Raw genomic sequence first — 15,219 nt, forward strand, 5'->3', positions numbered from 1 at the left:
CACATTGACATGTGAGTCTACCTTGTTCATCAAGGAGAGAAAGGGGCAGAAGAGCTATTAATGTGTAAAAGTTTTTTTCTCTTCCAAATACGTTTTCATTGTTTATTGTGTACATCTCCCACTTTCTTGCATGGCAAACTTGTAAAATCGCACAATCCCTGTAGGCAGAATGTTTGGAACAGAGGCTTACATGTATCATCAACCACTCATATTTTCTTTAAGCATGTGATAAAGTATTTATAGAGGGTTTTACTCTATTTATAGAGATTTGTTTTATTCAGAATTGCATAGGAACACCCACAGGTCCATTTCTCTCATGTACCATCATCAGACATGAGGTGTAAGAGGTTATTTGACAGCACTGTTTAGGAACACACTGCTGAGCTGACCTTGAATGTCTCCACTCACCTAGATAGAGTGAAAACCGAGAAAGAAGCATCCCTATCGAACTTATTGCTTTTGCCCTTGACACGCAGAGGCTGCTTAGCTCAATTCTCTGCAGTCCTATAGAGGAAAAACTCCACTAAACTATCTGACAGTTTACAATTTCACAATGCAAGTTACCCAACGCAAGTTATGCATATTATGACTAACATGTAACTTTGTTCAAGTTCACCTGTTAATTCACTTCATTATCTGTGTAAATGTAAGTTGTAGTATTATGTATAAGTTGTGGATATAGTGATTAATCTCATGTATAAATAGGATGTGTTTAAGTGAGGTAGTCAACCCGTTTTAAAGCGGTTCATTTTGCTGGTGTTCAGCAAGTTCAACTCTCACAGCTCTAGCAGGGAAATCCCCAAAATACTAGATTATTGGATTAGATGAATCCATTGCTGCATCTGAATATCCATACTTCCCTACTTAAAATACAGCAAAAAGAGTATGCCACTGGAGTTTGTCCGAATTCTCAGTATTCATAAAAACAGTAAGCGAGAAATACCCGGATGACCTGCTATTTCTGGCGAGATTCTGAAGTGCCCATCGACTGCACACTTTACATTCCCATAATTCTACAGGAGCTGAGGAGACAAAATGCTGAATTTAAAAGAACTGTTGTGAACCAAGAGTCAGACAGCATTTCAACTGTTAGTGATATACACCGATCAGTCACAACATTAAAACCACCTGCCTAATATTGTGTAGGTCCCCCTCGTGCCGCCAAAACAGGGCCAACCCGCATCTCAGAATAGCATTCTGAGCTGCTATTGTTCTCAACACAATTGTACAGAGCGGTTATCTGAGTTACTGTAGACTTTGTCAGTTTGAACCAGTCTGGCTATTCTCTGTTGACCTCTCTCATCAACAAGGCGTTTCCATCCGCAGAACTGCCCCTCACTGGATGTTTTTTTGTTTTTGGCATCATTCATCAGAGTACATTTTAGAGACTGTTTTGTGTTAAATTCCCAGGAGATCAGCCCATCTGGCACCAACAATCATGCCATGGTCCAAATCACTGAGATCAATTTTTTTTCCCCATTCTGATGGTTGATGTGAACATTAACTGAAGCTCCTGACCCGTATCTGCGTGATTTTATGCACTGCACTGCTGCCACACGATTGGCTGATTAGATAATCGCATGGATAATTGTTGATGCCAGACGGGTTGGTTTGAGTATTTCTGTAACTGCTGATCTCCTGGGATTTTCATGCACAATAGTCTCTAGAATTTACACCAAATGGTGCCAATAACAAAAAACATCCAGTGAACGGCAGTTCTGCGGATGGAAATGCCTTGTTGATGAGAGAGGTCAGCAGAGAATGGCCAGACTGGTTCGAACTGACAAAGTTTATGGTAACTCAGATAACTGCTCTGTACAATTGTGGTGAGAAGAATAGCATCTCAGAATACTATTTTGAGATGCGGGTTGGTGCTGTTTTGGCGGCACGAGGGGGAGCTACACAATATTAGGCAGGTGGATTTAATGTTGTGGCTGATCGTGCGTATACCAAGAATGTTGTTCCTTGTACTGAAATGGTACATGTTTAACAAAACCAGAGTAGAATGTTTTCGTGGTTGTTGTTATTACGTCATATATTTGAGTCACGGGTCAATACTCATGTCCCCGGATGAAGTATGTCCAAAATCTATTCATACTTCTCACATACATGTCTAAAGAATGTGATGTTTTGCAGGCCGAGAAGTGCATCCTTCATCAAATAAAGTACATATTTGACAGTATGTGATTTTGGATGCAGGGCATATCTAATATCTTCTTTTTTGAAACAGATGGTTATTTTTTCTCATCATATTTTTGTAAACAGTATGCTTTAATAAAATAGTTGAATTATCATCATGATGTGTCTTTTTCAACTCGTATTCGTAACCGTTGATGAAGTTAAAAAAAACCTTTGTCAACGAACGTTTTTGACAGTTATTTTGTTGATCAGATTAATGGAATAGTTCACCCAAAAATGAAAATTTGCTGATAATTTACTCACCCTCAGGCCATCCAAGATGTATCTGAGTTTCTTTCTTCATCAACACAGAATTTAAGACTTTCAGGATTTCATTTCAGGCCTCCTCCTTCAAACAATGCAAGTGAATGTCCTCCATTTTTTGATGGTCCAAAATGCATATTTAGGGTGCATCAAAATAATCCACACGACTCCAGTCGACAAATAAAGTTCTTCTGAACACAAATGATTAATTATTTTTAGAAACAAAACAATACTTATATACTTTTTAACTACAGATGTTCTCTTCCGTACATCTCTGTGACGCACGCTCATGAGAGGGATGACGTAAGCTCGTTGGTAAGGTCACGCGTCACGTGGAGGAGGAGTCAGGAAGCGCGTCATTGTTTACAAGAGAAACTTGTGCCGTTCACAAACCAAAACAGTCCAAAACAATATAAAATAAAAATCATTTCCGAATAATAATAATAAAAATAAAAAAACAATGTAAACAGTCGTGGATTATTTTGATGCATATTCCTTTAACACTGCTAAAATGGCATATAATTTTTGTCAACGAAAATAACATTTTAGTGGACGATAATATGCAAAATGGCAAGCATATATCAAACTGTAACAGACCAAATATATGTACAAATATTTTGAAAAATGTGGAAAATACTAAGAATTATTTAAATATGTATCAAACATATTAAAGAATAATATGTTTCATATGTAAGATTAAACAACATGAGAAAACTGTCCTAAAAACCTGAACTTCTACAATAATAGCATATAATGAATATACTGAAGTATTACCTACTTTTAAAAGTTACACTGTTGTGAATTAATTACGTTTAGACAGTATGGGATATTGTGTTGTGTAGCGTGTTCTTAAAGAACAAGTTATGCATTCCGACTAGCGTGTTACTTAGTTCAAGTTAACCTGTTTATCTTTCTTTATTGTCTGTGGAGATGTACGTTGTAATATTATGTTTATGTTGTATCATTGACAAACTCAACAAACATCAGTCAAAGAACAATTTAGTCACCATTGACTTTCATTGCATCTTTTTTCCTGTACAATTAAAGTGAATGGTGACTGAGGCTTTACCTAAATGCCTAACATTTCCTTTTGTGTTCCATGGAAAAAGTCATACTGGTTTGGAACAACAAGTGAGTAAATTATGATAGAATTAAAAGGTGTCCTATTGTGCAGATGCAGTAAGAGGCCCTGCTATATCTCTTTCGTCTAACCCCTTCCACTCTGCCCCCTATTAATCATCAATTAAGCAACATGTTTCATTTTTTAACAAGCCACCTTGTCCAGTTACATCCCCACACAGGTGTCCTCTGCCTCTGGCACTCTTCTGGTTGCATGTTACTGTCTTGAACTCTGTCAGGAGACTCTTATTTGACTCCAGCGTTGCTGTAAGTCTCCCTTAGGCCTTGACCAGTGTGTATATTGTGGTTCGGGTTGAGTTTCTGCAGTAGAATACTAGAATTCGATCTTGGCACACGGAAGAGCTCTCATGATTGCAGCAGAGAACAGTGGTGTTTATTTGCCAACACGGGAGCGGCATTTCGTCAAACCTGCAGATGACTGTACTTGAGTTGCCCATAAAAGTTGGTGCGTAAGAGGGTGAGAGCCACTGGAAATGCATTCCTCCAAACTAAAGCACTCTGTGTTCACTTAGCAGACAATAATGGCCCTCTGATAGGAATCATCTTCATTTATGGGTGTTGAGGCATTACTGGGGAAAACATGATTCAAAGAAAAGCACTAGATCGAGCCTGTATTCTTTTTGGCACCCATATTAAAAAGTTGCAGCATTTACACTGCATGTGTGAAGTACTTGCAGTTTTTTTTAAATGGACATCTATTGTGCTTCATGTAAGTTAAACACAGTGACAGGCACACTTTCTATTCAGTGAATCTGTTGATTTAAGCAGTTTTTAGCTACACCTGGGGTTTGGGTTCCTTACCATGTGAATTAAGGATCATTGGGATGTAAATGTGATCCCCCTCTATATGTTAATTATATTTCATGATGATCAAGCTTGTAATAATCATCAATGGTTCACTCCTGATAACCAACTTTTAGAAATAATTAAAGGAAATATCTAATGTAGTAACTCAGAAATCTCTTTTTGAGCATAGCAGAAACGTCATTGTGAAAGCACAACACAAGCCTGCTCGAGACGCTGACGCACTGCAAATGCAATATGTCTGATTCTTTCTTTGAATTTTACCTTTTTCTGTTCGCTCTCTCTCTCTTCTACTCTCAGATGTATCAGGAGGAGTTGGGGTGGCCCATGGTGCTCAGGGAGAACGTGGAAGTTTGAGCTCTGTGCTAAGGGACTTGGTGAAACCTGGAGATGAGAACCTGCGTGAGATGAACAAAAAACTGCAGAACATGCTGGAAGAACAACTGACAAAGAACATGCATCTACAAAAGGTAAAGGGAAGGAAAGAGCAGCCATTTGAGTTGGAGAAAACAAACCAATCTGATCGAAGACCAATCGTCAATTTAGGCTACATAGCCTTCATTTGAAAGATGATTAGTAGGCCAGCAGTGGAGATTTCCACAGAATTCTAACTTCCCTCGTTCACAAAATCTCCTTGGAATTCATTACAGTTAGGTGCTTTCAAAGCTGCACTGTATTGATATTCCTCAAACATTCTGGTTAGAGTTTGTCCTTAACCCCTAACCCAAAGTATTGAACTTCTGTAACACATTCATCCTGAACCACTTAATAAATGGGTGTTTCTCACGAAATCCATAATAAAATAGCAACAACAAAAAAGCATACAATTATTTTTTTTATTTTTTTATTTTTGCATATAGAAAATGAAGCCTATTTTTAGGGCCATTAAGATTTTGTACATTGTGATATTACAGCAATGCGAAAAAAAAAATTGTGTTGTTAGTTGATGAAAATATTTAATCGTGATTAATCGCATGACTTTTCATATTTTATTTAAGTGTCAAATGACATGAAGCAAAATAAAAAATCTTAAAGGTGCTGTAAGCGATTGTTTTTATTTTTTATTATTTATTTATTTTTTTATGGAATGGTATGCAAATATTTTTCCTACTCCCTGAAAGGTAGTAATGAAATAAGTGTCGTGAGACATCTCACTGGTCTCTGTGACAGCTGTAGATCTGTGAACAGCAAACAAAAATGTGTCCACGGACAATGACGCTTTCTGCCTGTCAATCATTTTGCACGTTCTCATAGTATTGTAGTTGCAGCTAATTATTGAGGCATAATGCATTTTTATGCCGTGTTGTTCATAACAGTTGTCAGTTGAGGGCACTATTTTATTACTGTTGTTTTTAACAACCGTTTCTGCTCGCAAGCATGGCTAATCCAACGGCTCAGTCTCGTGGAAGTAGAACGGCTGAAATCACATACGACACCTTTAATGGTCCTAAATGTAGGTATGTTTTCTTTATGCAAATTATAATTTTTGTATTTTGTTTGGATTGATTTGGGGTTAAATATTACCAGGGCATTTTCTTGGCAGGTTTCATGAGAATCACCCATATAGACAACTTTTGTTTTGTAGATAATTTCTTAGGTGTCTTAGGTATGTCTGTTTTTGGTTTTTGTAAACTTAAATGTAAGGTTGAAAGTTTGAAAATCCCCCATAGACTTACATTTATAGAATGTGCACTATTCAAAACTAAACTACTTTGTAATTGGTCTTCTTTCGTCCATTTATTTGCAGGCTAAATTGTTACTGACCTTGTCTTTCATGCATCAATTTAACCATCTTAAACTGCATTTACGCTCCAAAAATTCTCATGCATAGCCAAAATAAACCAAGACACATGTCGTGACATCACCAAATCAGCTTTTATGTTTCATTTCATTTATGCTGAACAAAAGCCTAAAACCTAAGCATACCTAAAGCATTAACAACATTTTTTACCACCTTGCAAGCTCTGTTTCATGAACTCAATTTAACCCATTTAACCATTTTTACATTAATTCTGGAGAATTCCACAGATTGTTTGCCACAATTAGTGCACAAATTTGAAAAAAGATTCCATATGGGTCTTATAATCACCCATTAGTCATGTCCTTGGCACATCCTTGATTCATTTCAGTTAGTTTCAAAGTTAAACTTGCATTTGATGCTTCATGCACAATAAACATCTGATTCGTATTGAGCAATGACTCATCCAGGTGAGTGGAGGTGAACTGACCATAAAGGCACTTTACAGAGCTGCTGATTTCCACTCTAGATGGAGGAAGATCAGGGGGATACAGTTGCACTCACAGTGAAACTGAAAATGTGGACGTGAGTCCTGGAAATTTAAGGGAGTCTGTTATAATCGGGCTAAAGTGGGTTTTTGCATAGTCCAGCTACAGTCTTCATCTGATTGTCCTAGTTTACATGACCCAATGCGTAATCAAATATTTGAAGGAAGGACGTCAAATACGCTGGGTTATATACCATGCCATGCGTCACCTGTTTTTCAGAGCATGCGCACTATACCAAGGCCAGTTTTGGTCAGAACAACATGTATGCATGTATGCACAATCGCATTATCTAGCTCTGTTAGTCCAACTTCGCAAAATCGGACTTTTCGTGACTTTTCGGTACGTTTCCTGATGAAAGAGTTTACATGACATTTTAAAAGGACGAATTATTGTTTTAGTCTGACTGAAATCTAACTTTTATAGTGCATGTTAATGTACTGTATGAACAAAACCATATTTAGCACACAAACAGGACTGACAACTGTATTCTGCTTCTGTGTCAATGCAACCAGTATGAATGTGTGTTTCCCTTTGTTTGCATGTAAGGAATGTGAAAATTTCTCTGTGTAAAAAAAAAAAAATCCTTACTGAGTTGGGGTTTGATCCATTGGAGTCAGTCTGGATCTTTGGCTGAGTGCTACATGTGTGTATGTGTGAGTGTGTGTGTGTGTATGAGAATGTGATGGTGCCCAGGGGGAGTTGTAGGTTACACGAACAACCAACCATAACCTTGGGAGAGACAAAGCAAACTAAGACCAAGATGGAGTGACTAAGTTTGTCCGTGAAAAGGTCGCATTGCTGTGAACTTTCTAAATTCACATCTTTTAACATCTACAGTAGCTTTTAAAGGGTCTAGAGTAAATATTTGCTTTGTGTATGTTTATAAAACCGATAGTTCTGGCTCTGTGGCTGCACATCAGTTAAATTCTATATTAATGCACCAAGTTGCTTGGCAACAGCATATAGCCTATAGTTAGACTAATGGACTTGCCGGACAAATGTGAAATTATCAATAAATGTAATTATTGAAGATTTTCTTATATTGCTTTATTATTATAAAATATAATCTTATTATTATATTGTATGACATACAATAATACAATAATTATATTTATATATTATTCATTATTAATTAATACTATATAAATAAAAGTATTATTATATTATTTATTATTATATCATGATGGATGTTTTGCTTTGAATTACAGATGCCTAAATGTGAAATGCAGAGCATGAATATTTGCAGGTTAGGTTCTCATGGCTTGTGGGTGGTGGGTGGTGTTTGATGTACAGCAACACAATGGAAAACTATCCGCAGGCTGCTACAGCAGTGAGCCCAGATGATGTGTCGAGCTCGTTAACAACCGATTAAGCACTCATTTCTCCTGCAGACAAGATGAGAAACATTTGGAGCTGCTTAAATGCAGATGAGCTTGTGAACTGTTCACAAACCTCCTTTCTGTTGCCTCTCTCTGATGAATTGCATCACTTCATCAAAGCCCTTGTCAAGAACAACTGTATTTTAAAGACTCAATGAAATTGGAGTTTTGTGTCTTTTAGTCTGTGTCTGTTAGCTTTGAAACCATCTATATGCTAGTGTACTCCTAAATGTTGACAAAATGAACTTGCAAGTGGATATACGCATTTCACATTTACAGGAAAACTGACAAAAAATATTGATTACCCACACATGTTGCACCACACAGATTTTTGTCCAATTCAAACCTCATGGTTCTTGGCTGTAACATAATTTGTGGTCCTAAAAATAAAAATGGATGAGCCCTTCGATATGTCCTGCCCAAACATCCTGTTTCAGTAGGAAAAATGTCAACACAGGACAGAAAACTGCTCATCAAGTGGGGTCTTGAACTTAATGTGACACCAATGTCGCTTTATACCTCAAACTATTCATGTAAGAAAACAAAATCCCTGCAGTAGAACAGACCGTTAATGCGTACTGCATTGCCATAACTACAAAGCAAAATGGTGGCCGTCTACTGTTGTGGATTTAGACGTGTCTCTCTCTAATCCAGCTACACCAGCAAGCAACTTCCTCATGAATATTTACTGGCAGTTGGGGTCGACAGTCCAGAAACAAACACTCCACTTAATATGTCATGGCTTTTTTGCTTTAGAGTGAGCACATGGTACATGCAATGCTGCATCTATATGTGTATTTGAGATTAAGAGCGTAATAGCATGTGAGATTGCAGTTGAACTCAGGCCTGACTACCTTAATGGGGTCTCTACAAAAAAATCCACACCACACGTTTTAAAGATCTTATGTAGAGTTTTAAGTTGTTTTGCCTGTTATTATATTTTAACCTGAATTTCGACATGAAAATAGCCATAAGCCACTGTCACACATGAAACTGGTTATATTTCTGTATAATTGCCAGATTGTCTTTTCTGGTAAATGTACCACATCTGTTAATCACACCTGCAACAGCTTTCCGTCTTGTATCCATTTTGCTACCATTCACACATCAGCACCAAAATGATGTTAAGCTCTGTGATGTAATTTACCCAAAATACTTTGGTCCTGTGTATACCTCATTCCTGAAGGAGGCTAGTTATTTTATCGCAAATAACAGAATCACTTACTGTTCCTGTAATATGTCGACAAATTTCTTCAAATTTGACGACAGTTTTGACTCCCAGGTCACTGCCGTCAAAATCGGCACTGAGTAATTGCGTCATCTCCATCAGAACTTTGCGATTGACGGTCAGAACTTTGCGACTGGCCAAAAGCAGTTTGTCTTAACTTTGTACATGCTCAGACAGCTAATCTTACGCAGCTAATCTTTGTTCACACACAGCAACAGAAAGAAACTTTTCCAATTATGTTACAGCTTCCTATTCCGGGAAATTGTCAGAACTGATTTATTGGTGTTTTCCAACAGGTCCTGTTCACACATAACCTCTAAATAATAAAAAGTACGTTAATTATCCAGAAAACTGTATGTGTGAAAACAACTGAAGAAGTTGGATTGGGGTTAAAACCAACAAACAAAGGAATATTGCAGGTCATTTTCAACCTAATGTCTATAGACCACATTTGTGGCATGTTGGCAGTTACCACTGGCAGTAATTTTTGTCTCCTCCCTCAGTTTGTAAAAAAGAATGCAAATGGTAATTTACAGTAAATAGTACATACACATACAATGGAAGCCTAGCAGGCAGCGCTGTGAATGAACATCCAAAATATGGTTTAACAGCAAAGTTTCGATACCATAACCATTGCGCATGTTAACATGAGACAAAGTTACATTCAATCCTTCAACTCTGTAAATCCTGTCATCTTCGCTTGGTCCATGTAAGAATACTAGCTTTACAGAAAAAATAAATAAATAAAATAAAATAGAAAAATAGAAAAAACCCTCCAATCTGCTTGCCAGCAAGTGTATTTTTTGTAAATGTGTTTCCATTCTTTTATATATTTACATTTATTCACTTCATTTAGCAAGTGCTTTCATCCAAAGTGATTTACATTGCATTTTAGGTATACATTTTATAATTTTGTGTGTTCCTTGGGAATCAAACCCAGGACCTTGGAACTATAATTGTGGTACCGGAACAATACATGCTGATAGATGCATCAACATTGTGGTAATTGACAGTAATATGTATTAAAAACATAAAATATGTAATATTATATGTATTAAAATCTAATAATAAAATAAATGTTGGTCTGTTTAGCCTATTTAGATTATTATATTTAGATTATTCATATCTGTGAGCTTTTTCAGAATCCACGTTGACTCCTGAACTCTTGGTTTGTCGTTCTGCAGGATCTGGAAGTTTTGTCTCAGGAGATCGTTTGTTTAAGTAAAGACTCCGGCCCTGTGGAAAACTCCAAACCTACCGGCTAAAACCAAACACATCCGCCCAATGATTTAATATACTCTTCTCTAGCTCTCGTCTCTTCATGGCTACCAGAAGGAAACTACACCCATCTCTTAAGACGTGACCTCCAGCTGAAATCTCAGATGTACAAGGAAGATGGAGGGTCAAAGAGCGTGTCCATCTGTGATTTACATACTACTGAATGTAACGTAACACTTTATATGTTTTTTCGTGGAAACAACTGGTCAAAAGGGGCGTCTTACTGCCCCTTGCTGCTTGATATCTGTGAACTGTATGCGCGGGACAGTGGCGTGACCTTTGTCGTCCAAACGGGCCTCTCTACCCACCACTAATTCCCCCATTCAGGACAGTCATACATTGGTGTCTTCAGACTGCTCACTGTTGTGTTGCCTGTTTTGTATATTTGTTTATCTAAAGAAGCTTTTTCTGTGTGTGAATGTGTGTATATGGGGCATCGAAGAGATCTGTTCATCAAAATTTTATTTATTTGTGCAAAAACAAAAAATCCAAATATCGTAGTGTCTCGTAGTATCTCTACAGAATGCGGCTCCTTGCTGCAGTGCATGATGTTTCCGAATCAGGAAGAAAAAAATAGGCTACAATTTGCATCATACAAGTTTTGCTGGATTCGTTATATAAACAAATTCAGAACGTTTCCTGTATGATTTTATTTGCTGTGATAATGTCAGAGCATTTTATGGGGGCTCTCAAAATGTTCCCGTGAAGGAAAGCAGCTCCCTGGACTCTCCTCGTTAAGCAGCCGTCTTTCCGCAGCTTAACGATTTAATTTGACAACTCTCTGTCTGTCTCAAAACTGACAACACTGTTGAGAAACGCAGCAATTTCTTGCAGTGCCTGCTTGACTCACGCTCTATTCCCGTGGGAAAGCTAGCCATCTGTTTTAGTGTCCAGCATCAGTTTTGGCCATATGCGTTGATGCGCCTTGTTCTGATTTTTGTTTCGTGAATGTTGCGACATCATTCCACTTTTACTAGTTCAACTTTGCTTTGTAAGCATTTTAAATTCTGACACAACAAAAAGTTTTTTATTTGGATTGTGTTAGAAAGTTAAACATATAACAATTAATTGACAGTAATTGTTGGGACACTACAATCTGAACTTTGCTCAACAGTATGCCGCTGTTTTTGTGATGGAGAGTTTGTTGAAAATGCAAAATTTATTTTACATCAATCCTCAGGATCAGTTCAAATTTTTGTGTAACAGCTTGCACTGAAATCAAACACTCTTGTATCTTGATTTTTCGTTAACCAACATAAAATGGACGTTTGTTGTAGCTAACACATATTATTTAATTTGCCGCGATGATAGACTGCGTAATGGATGTACAGTTCTTTTTTAACCTTGGTGTCAATTTCCAAAAAAAGATTATCACCAAAATTAATTTCTACTTGTCCATCCTTTTAAAAAAAAAAAAAGCAAAAATCTGGGTAACAGTGGGGCACTTACAATGGGGCCAATTCAGAAGCATTAAAATACACACCATTTAAAAATGTATAGCCACAAAACGCAAACAATATGTGTTAAAATTATTTTAGAGTGATAAAATTGCTTACCTTAACTGTGTAAAGTTATATCCAAATTTACAACCTTGTTGCCATTACGTAGTAATGCCATAAACCCTAAAATGACTGTAAAAATTACAATTTAAACAACTTTACAGCTAAAATAATACACAAATTTTAACAGAAGAACTAATGTGCTTATATAAATTACAAGCTTCATATTTCTGCATTTAAACCCTCTTAAAAATTGGCCCCATTTACTTTCATTGTAAATGCCTCACTGTAACCTTGATTTTTTTAATTAAAAAGAAAGAAAAGGAGGGATGAATCGAAATAATTATGCCACAAATTCTTTACTTGTACTGGATATGGAATATTATTTTAAGACTGTACAACCTATTGGGGGTCATTCATGAAACATTAGTTTTACATGAGCAAAATTAGTTTTTGTGTAAATTGTTGCATTCAGTGCAGCAAATTCTAGGCAAAGGGTGACTACTTAAATATAACACATTTAAAATTTATTTTGGATTTTGGATTTTTTTTTGTTTAGTCACAACATAATTCCCATATTTCCATTTATGTTATTCCATAGTTTTGATGACTTTACTATTATTCTAAAATGAGAAAACTTTTGACCGGTAGTGCATGCATATATATATATATATATATATATATATATATATATATATATATATATATATATTTATTCATCTTAGAAAAATATGTTTTATGATATATGAGATGTGCAGTTTCCATTGTGTCCATTTCACATTTCTGTAAAGTTATTGCAATGCTTTAAACTTTATTACATTTGTTTTTGATGTTATCGAGACATGAACTTAACGTTCTTGAATGCTGTGTTAAATGCCTGTTAAATCCCTCATTCTAGCTTCTAAAGGAAATCCTGACTTAATGCTTTGCCATTTTCCATTTATCACCCATGATTTATGCCATGTAGATGTAGGAAGACAATATTCTTTCATTATCGCTTTTAAGGAAACTGACATACCAGTAATAATTCGCTCACATCATTGTGCTCGAAAGGATGAAGGATTTTTGCCTTTGAAGCTCAGATTGATTCAATTCTTTTTTTAATGCCAAATTAACTCTAATTAGGATCATTGTTTAATTATCGCTAATTACATGAAAACAAATTATATTATTAATCTCCAATATCCCACTATACGCTGTAGGCTTAATATTTATTTTTGTGCATTTGTCAACTGTCATGTTCCATAACGAGACTTGCATAACTTGCAGTGATAATAAAGAATGGCTGGAATAACTGAATATGAGTGGAAGATTTTCTTTATTCAGTGTTTTATTTATCAAATAAAAAAGGCTTTTAACTTTTGTAGTAAGCTTTTAATGTAATGAAGATTCAACAATAATAGGAAATAAAAACAGATTTGCAAAGGAAGTGTTACCATTTTGTCATGTCAAGATGCTTTCAATGGTAAACTTGAACTTTAGCCTTTATGTCCTGGTCACAAATCATCAAAGGTGGGTGCGGGCATGTACTCAGAAATATGTCACAGTAGTAAAATGGGTTGTGAATGCCATTTCATGTTGACCGTAAAGGCCCAGATATACTTCATACGAAATCGAAGAACGAAAGAGTGTGACGTCATGTAGAACAAAATCTGGCCAAAAAGAAGGTGTTTTTGTGTTTGTTTCGGTTGTTTGGAACAGCTCACCTGGGCAGAAGGGTATATCTGCAGGCACTGCTCCAAATCATCATTGAAGATATAGGGAACCCCGAACCTAACCCTTTTGGAGTTGGCGCAACCTCCTTTTGAAGAAACCCCGCCCTCTTTTTGAGATTCTGCCCCCATTTGTAGGTCTCTGGCCTGCAGCTATACCCACTTGGTGCCTGGGTGAACTTTTAGGAAAAATTCTTACCGGCTGCTAAACACCTTGCTGCCACTGGACCACTTCATCGATAGGTGTTACCTGGAGCTCCACCTACTACTTTGTTTCAATTTTTCAGTCAGTATTCAACTTGAACACACCAGCGTGCAAGACCATGTCATGCAATTTTTTTTGTTTAATCAGTCTACAAAATGAATAAAATCTACTCAAATACTCTCAAGTGCATACTTGAATAAAGTATGAATAAGTGAATACTCATGTGCCATCTGCAGCAAAAGCCATTCACACATCTGCCCAAAGAAAGATTTGCCTCTATCACTATTCTTTTGTCTTTATTCTGAACATTAACACTCTTTTTTAACCCTATTTTTGCAATAGTACCAGTGTCATCATAAATTACAATAATAACGTGTAATCGGCGCATATTGTATAGTGTGTTAGTGCATTAGTGCCATGACTTCAGAATCTAAACAAGACCAATTAAACATTTTCTCTCTTCCATATATATATATTACTTTAAATCATCGAGTGGTTAAAATAGCTTCTTTTACTGGACTTGTGAATTCTACTCATAGAATGAGGCATAAAGTAATTTATAACACATTTTAATGTCACATTAGTTAAGGTTGTACTGAGGGTCTTCATATTTAAATGTACTTCTAACGCTTCCCACAGTGGTGTGACCGGTGTCAGAATGATCACAAATAGTATACCAATGCTTGGCTGTTTAGAACTTCTTTTTGCCCCTGAATGAAGAATGAATAAGAACTTCTCTGGAAGTATATTGAGGCCTTTAAGTGTTAACACTTCTTCCAAAGGCCACATGCTTACACACCTTTATACTCTGCTATACTGAGTGTTTCTGTCTAATACACATACAAACGTTAATCTCTCCACTGATGAAGTGTTTACTGCACTATCAGTGATGCCTTTAAGGGCATGTAAACAAATTGCATGAATCATTGATAATCATAATTTGATCAGTTTGAATACTGCTGTAATCCTTTGTCATTCTTTAGTGAGTCAGGCCTTGTATCAACGATACAAACTAAAGAGCTCAAGTGTTATGCATTGGGTTTCAAGACTTTTAAAGAGTTGAATACTTGAAGTTAAAAAGACAGTTTTGACTTTTTTGAAAGAACTTGAAAAGTTCCAAGATGGAACTTGGGTTGTTAGAAATTGGGTTTCGGTCTACAATTCACTAAAATGAATCAGACTTTCCAAAGCTTCAGTTAAGAGAGAGTGGACTTGTTTGATTAACTTTTCGCTGAAAGCTCTGCAT

At 36.4% G+C, this 15,219-nt stretch overlaps 1 protein-coding gene across 3 annotated transcripts in view; it reads left to right on the plus strand.

Moving 5' to 3' along the window:
* Positions 1–12,382, plus strand: part of LOC127415020 (GRIP1-associated protein 1-like) — a 73,018-nt gene extending 60,636 nt beyond the window's left edge. For all 3 annotated transcript variants that reach the window (XM_051653476.1, XM_051653477.1, XM_051653478.1), the window contains 2 exons: positions 4,687–4,856; positions 10,464–12,382. In XM_051653476.1, the coding sequence (XP_051509436.1) occupies positions 4,687–4,856; positions 10,464–10,544 (251 nt within the window). In that variant the 3' untranslated portion in view covers positions 10,545–12,382. The remainder of the gene's footprint in view (positions 1–4,686; positions 4,857–10,463) is intronic.
* Positions 12,383–15,219: the final 2,837 nt, after the last annotated feature.

This window comes from Myxocyprinus asiaticus, chromosome 24 (genome assembly GCF_019703515.2).
Source record: "Myxocyprinus asiaticus isolate MX2 ecotype Aquarium Trade chromosome 24, UBuf_Myxa_2, whole genome shotgun sequence".
In the NCBI taxonomy this organism is placed as follows: domain Eukaryota; kingdom Metazoa; phylum Chordata; class Actinopteri; order Cypriniformes; family Catostomidae; genus Myxocyprinus; species Myxocyprinus asiaticus.